The sequence below is a fragment of the Choloepus didactylus genome, chromosome 4 (genome assembly GCF_015220235.1).
Source record: "Choloepus didactylus isolate mChoDid1 chromosome 4, mChoDid1.pri, whole genome shotgun sequence".
Taxonomy (NCBI): Eukaryota; Metazoa; Chordata; class Mammalia; order Pilosa; family Megalonychidae; genus Choloepus; species Choloepus didactylus.
The window spans coordinates 28,274,661-28,280,660 of NC_051310.1; the positions used below are offsets into that span (position 1 = coordinate 28,274,661).

Sequence of the window (6,000 nt, forward strand, 5' to 3'; positions counted from 1 at the left end):
ATCTTTGACATGGTTAAAAGGGGAAATTTTGGTTATACAAATGTAACAACAGTAAAAAATTTTTAAAAAACCATGGGATGATACAACACAAACAGTGAACCCTAAGGTAACCATGGACGGTAGTTAATATTACAATTATAAAAATGTGAAATCTGTGCTGTCATGAATTATAGCAAATGTACCACACTAATGCAAGGTATTAGTCTACCCTATTAGAACCTAAGGTTCTAACATTTTATTTATTTAAAAAAAGAGAGAGAGGTGACCTTTGGACAACTATGCAAGGCAAGGAATGAGAATTTTCCAGGTGGACTGTGAAGGAAGGGCTTTCCAGACCAAGCACATAGCATGTGCAAAGAAAGAGTAATGGTATGCTCAGGACCAATAATTCCAATGTGGCATTAACTAAATTACAAGGAATCTCAAGAAGCTAGTGAAGTATTCTTTTGGTTTGTTTGTTTGTTTACATGCTTTTCTCTTTAATATTTCTCTCCAACTTTTTATTTTGGCAGGTGGAAATTGAACAAAAAAAGAGTTTAAAGCCAGACTCTGATGGAAATGAAATGGAAAATTCCACGGAGTGTGGGGTCCAGTGACGATGTCCCACCACAGGGGACCCTGACCCAAGAGTAATGATAGGATCTCTTCCTGAATAGCTGAAGTTCAAGTCAGTACCTGCCATGGTTACTCCTTGTTGGGAACAGTGTAGCAGACCTTCCTGTTTACAGTTGCTTATGGTTTAACAGGAAACCCTGAATGGTTGCTTTGGAAAAGCTAGATGGTTCTGCCTATGCCTGAAACAGGTGGTTCACCTGAGGGTGGGAGCGTATTGTATAACTAAACCTCCTTGTTTCATCTCTGCTTATCTTGCAACACTGGTCTGTGATATATTGCTGTTAGAGTCAGGAAAGAACCCCCCCGGCCCCCCATCAGTGTTACCCTGATTTAGTTTTGAGGTTCAGTTGTCATATGAGTTTCTGGGAAACACAGTCTTGAGAAGTTAATTCCCTAAGAATCCACCTCTGTCACTCCCTCTAGTAAAGGTTCAGAAAAGGTGCAAAAAGAATTCCTCTTTTCGTCCACTAGGCCTTTTGTGGTGTCTTCATTCTCTAAATGTGAGCGCTATGCAACATCAGTTTTCAAAATGTCTTCTCACCTGGTTCTAGACTGTCTAGATAGAAACATGTTTTCCGTCTTGCCAAGGTTTCAGTCCCAGGGTTAGCCACCCTGAGTCACAATAGACAATAGAAACAAAGGCACAATTGGGTATTTTTCTACTTGTGATGAAGACCATATTTCTACAAAAGAGCAGCTGCTGAAGAGAAAGCAAAAATTTTCTTCTTTCTAGTGAAAAGGGACATTAATTGTAAGATTATATTCACTTCAGGAAACAGCTTCCATCTCAGTGAATCCCCAAATTCACATTGAAAAATATAGGCCATTTCTGCTTCCTGAAACAAATATATTTATTATACCTCAGGCATTTGTGGGGGACATTTGGGAGATCTTTTTATACCTCATAGCCAAATGACAGCTGCATTTCTCTTTAACTCAAACTCATTACAGGAAATTTAAGTCAAAAAGATAATTTTAAAAGCTGTTTTAAAACTACACTTTTGATTACTTTCCCCCAAAATTCAGAGTTTGATAATCACAGTATTGTAATATATCTAAAAGGTAGAAGACTGTAGGTTAGAGATGGGGAAAGGCCATATTTTTCTAATGCCGGAACACTAAATTCTGACTCTAAGACCCTGAGACGCTTAATCTTTCCTTTCATCTGTTCCCATTCATATTCTATACCTCTGCTTCTTATTTGAAACTTGGCATTTTCTTACCATAAAAAGGAATGGCATGAGCCATCCCAAAGGGGATACCCATCTAACAATTCAAAGGCACATTCTGTCTGCCCTTCTGTTTCTCCCATAAAGAATAGAGTAAGGAGACAGGAAGCCTGCCAATGAAATTTGAAGATGTCCCAGAAATAGATAAGTATCCCAGTTTGTTGGCTGACAGATTTGGGATACATGTATTCATTGAACATTTATTGAATTTTAACTATGCACTGACACTAGGATATAGAAATCATTGCAGTTTTTAAAAAATATCTGAAGATAGGACTGAAACTAAAAGAATGAGAAAATTCTGGGTTTTTTTAATGCAAACCTATAGTACAGAATGGAGTGTGTATATATTTGTGTTTTTGGATGTGTGTGTGTTGACAGGAAGGGTGTTGGTTTAACAGCAGTTCATGTAGACATTTTTTCTTAGGGAAATACAAGTTCAGTTTTGAGTCAGAAGTATATCATGCCTCACATACTAATGTATCCAAACTTCAACCTACGGCATTCATCGAAGTCCGGAGAGCCCCAGACACTGCATTAGTTAGTCTTTATATGGATGGGGGTTGGTTACCATAATTTAAAAGTCATTAGTAAATTGAATGGTGCCAGAGGCAGACGACTGGGTTTTGAAGATTCTGACCACATAAGAAACAGGGGAATAGTTCCCCGAAGAACAGAAGGTATAAGGGAATGATATAATAGTTGTCTCTAAATTTCTTTTGAGCTATAAATTGGAAGAGGAATTAGTCTTAATTGTAGCTTCAAAGGACAAAAATATAACAGAGAGGAAATTTACAGAGACAGACATTTGCAACAATATAAGAATGAATTTTCTAGGGATGAAAGTTGTCCTAAAGAGAAATGGACAGAAGTAGGATAATTTCCTGTTGCTGCAAATGCCCAAACAAAGGTTAAAAATGACTGTCTATCCAGATGCTATGAAAAGGGATCCTTGGATTGAATATAGGTTTAGTTTCAACAGTAATAGGATTGTCTAACTTGAGTTGCTTCTTCCTTCAGTGTTTTTTCATGCTCTTTGAAATACAGTGGGGTTCCCCAGAGGCCTTTTTCAAGTGAGGGCTCCAAGGTGTATCCCTTCCTCTAATATATTAAAGGCATGCAAGATTCCTCAGAGAAGCATCTGGGTGGGTTGAAGAGTTGGGAAGGTGAAATAAGTGTTTCCAGCACCTTCTAAGCTCACTCAAACTTAGAACTCTCTCAGATCTCTGTCATATCTGTTAGTGTCACATGTATATTGCTTATTGGATCTTAAGTTTTTCCTTGGTTAATTCCCATTGCCTTTGTGATTTTTTACATGGACTTTTTCTTTTTTTAAACAAAGTGTTGGAAAAAGTTCCTTCCATTCTATCTACAACCAGCAACAATATTACAAACAAAAAAATCCACCACCTTGATTCATCAGATTTGTTTCCCTGCTACTGTTTTCAGGGAACTGATTAGAGGTAGCATTTAGGAGTTTGGGGAATATAGGTCGATGTGTTTTCAGACCTAGTGTCTTACTAATAACCTTCATAGAAAATACAGCTGGACAAATCACCTTCTTGATATGCAGATTCTAAGTTTTCCATCTTGGACCTGGATTGTGTGTGTGTGTATGTGTGTGTGTGTAGTGTTACAAAAAATCCTTGTCTGTGTTACCAGTAATGTGAAATATTATTAAAAGTGAATTCATATTACCATTACATAGTATTACTATTAGAACATAAATTAGTTATATGGTATCAAGAGCTGGGCTTTCTTTTGAGTCTTAGTGGCTTGCTCTGCAACTTTATAGTAAAAGAGGCTAAGAAATGTACTCATGCTGATATGTCAACCAAGAGGACATCAGGCACCTTATGGTGGGAGGGGGGGTGTCCAGTAAACCCGTTTTGCCTTCTCTTGTAAACTTACTACTGGTTATTTATCAAAAGTTTTGAATATTATTAAATATTATAAGGACAGGTTTTGTTTTTTTTTTTCCTTTCTGGTTCTTTCCCCCTCCACCTTTCTGCATTATCAATGATGCTCATAACCCTTGCAAGCATTTCTATGTAGAATATTTATTTGAAATGAGAGTAATTTCTGTTCCAATCCAATGGGTGGGAGCAGGAGTTTATTTCTCTAAAATCTCATGTTCCCAAAGAATGTGATCCATTCTTACTCTTTGTGTTTCCAGTACCTAAGTACAAAGCTTGGGGTATAATAGGCTTCAGCCACCTACATCCTTGCTGACTGAGCAAGGATGAATCTTTAAAGGACATAGTCATGGAGACAATCACCATATTAAGTGACTTGCCATTTTCCCAATTGGACTTTGGTTTCTGCCACTAAAAAAAAAAAATGAGGAAGCTGGACTAATTTTTCCTCAGGTCCCTTCAGGCTCCAGTTTTATGATTCTTTTACAAAACATCTTTTGGTGCCTCTGTCAGTGATACCCAACATAGCTCTTAATAAATTCTTAAGCAAGGAATCTGAGAATTGGGAAAATCATTTGACCCATCTTTGTCCCTTTCATATCTTGACCCTTGACCATCTGTGCAGACAACAGAAACACAAGAACCCTGCAGTCCTATATTTTGCAGTTCCCTTCAGAACACGGATAGATCTGTGTTTCTCAAAAAGGTTAGTGAAAATCAGCTGTAATATTTTGCTGGAAGTTCTGCTGGCATCACCCAGGGAACTGGGGTGAGTGTGAAGGGGAACAGATGAGTCTCCAAAATGGACATTAGCATCTGGGTACTACTTGAAGCAGAAGTAGGTCTATACCTCCACGGTACTGAGGAGCCACATTAGGATAATCAGTCATTTGTAGGTATGTCCTTTTATGCAAAAGACTGCAGAAATTGGGGGAGGAAAAATCACAGTAAATATTCTGAGACTATGTGAAGGTTATGGTAAAACAAGGTGAGAGAAAGGGGCAAACCCCCTAATCCTGTGTTTAAAAAAGTGTTTAAAACTTTTTTAAACATAAACATGTAAAAGCTACAAAACAGTATCTCTTGTGGAGTGTTTTAGTATTTTGTTTCTTTTCTTGTTGCTCGTCGAGTTGGTCACATGTACCAACTTGATGCCAACTGGACAGAGCAAGGAATTCCAGTATCCTGTTCCCTCCCACGTTCTGCCTCAGATCAACCCCTCAGAAGTTCTGGACACCGTCTTAGCCACTTGGTAACCAAAGCCTTAAGCACCACGTCCTCACCACCACGTGGTGTCCTATGGGAGCTGTTCTGGGAAAGCAGAAGTACAGCCAGACCCTGTAGCAGCCTGTTGGACAAAAAGGCCTAAGGGTTTTGAAGTATGGGAGTAAGGGAAGGGAAATATATGAACATCTCCGAACATAAGCCAAACATTCATTTAACCTAAGTGTCCACTTGCCAACAGACCCTGGAGAGAACTTTACCATATTCCAGGCATTAATCAGAATCACTATTTTAGCCAGGGGGTGATACAGGAGCAACCCCCCCCCCCTTACCTTCTCTTTGGATAATGTCCATAGCTAATTTCGACATATTAGGATGGTTGGGCCCAAAGTTCAATGATGGTTCTGCTGATTCAAGGCTTGCATTTTCCTTCATTCATCATCCATCCTCATTTGATGTAACTTTTGCACTAGTGTGATTAATCTTCTGTAAAACCAATTTACTTTTTTTTTTTTTTTTTAATATGTGCCTATGTAATAAAGTCTATACACTGGCTAACTTTGTAGAGGTGAAATTTTGTTTTTCATAGTTCTGATGATAATCTGCAATGCCTTTTTTGAGCTCTGAAAATAAGCATAATAAAGTTTTTAAAAAACAAAATCTGTCACTGTGCAAGATTTAATGAGGTCAGACATAAGAGTAGTGTTTTTTGTTAGAAAGGCCCATCACCCAATTAATATGGTCTGTGATCAAACGCTTGACAAGTTAAGTGACCTGTTTGATCATCCTAGTTAAATTTATCATGTATATAATTCAAGATATATTTATTGAATTCCTATTTTGTTCCCAATTCTGTAAGAAAAACAAAATGATACAATCCTTTGTAGTGCTTAACGTTTTCTTGAAGATACATACACATACAATAAGTGATAAATATAAAAGAGCATTTTAATAAATTAGCATATTTCTGGCATATTGTCAACAATATCTGTTCAATCAATCAATTGGCAAATCAA

At 37.6% G+C, this 6,000-nt stretch overlaps 1 protein-coding gene across 5 annotated transcripts in view; it reads left to right on the forward strand.

Annotated features, from left to right (window-relative positions):
• STON2 (stonin 2) overlaps nt 1-5,381 on the forward strand; it is a 188,615-nt gene extending 183,234 nt beyond the window's left edge. For all 5 annotated transcript variants that reach the window (XM_037832140.1, XM_037832141.1, XM_037832142.1 and 2 more), the window contains one exon: nt 513-5,381. In XM_037832140.1, coding sequence (XP_037688068.1) covers nt 513-596 — 84 coding nt within the window. In that variant the 3' untranslated portion in view covers nt 597-5,381. The remainder of the gene's footprint in view (nt 1-512) is intronic.
• The last annotated feature ends 619 nt before the right edge of the window (nt 5,382-6,000 follow it).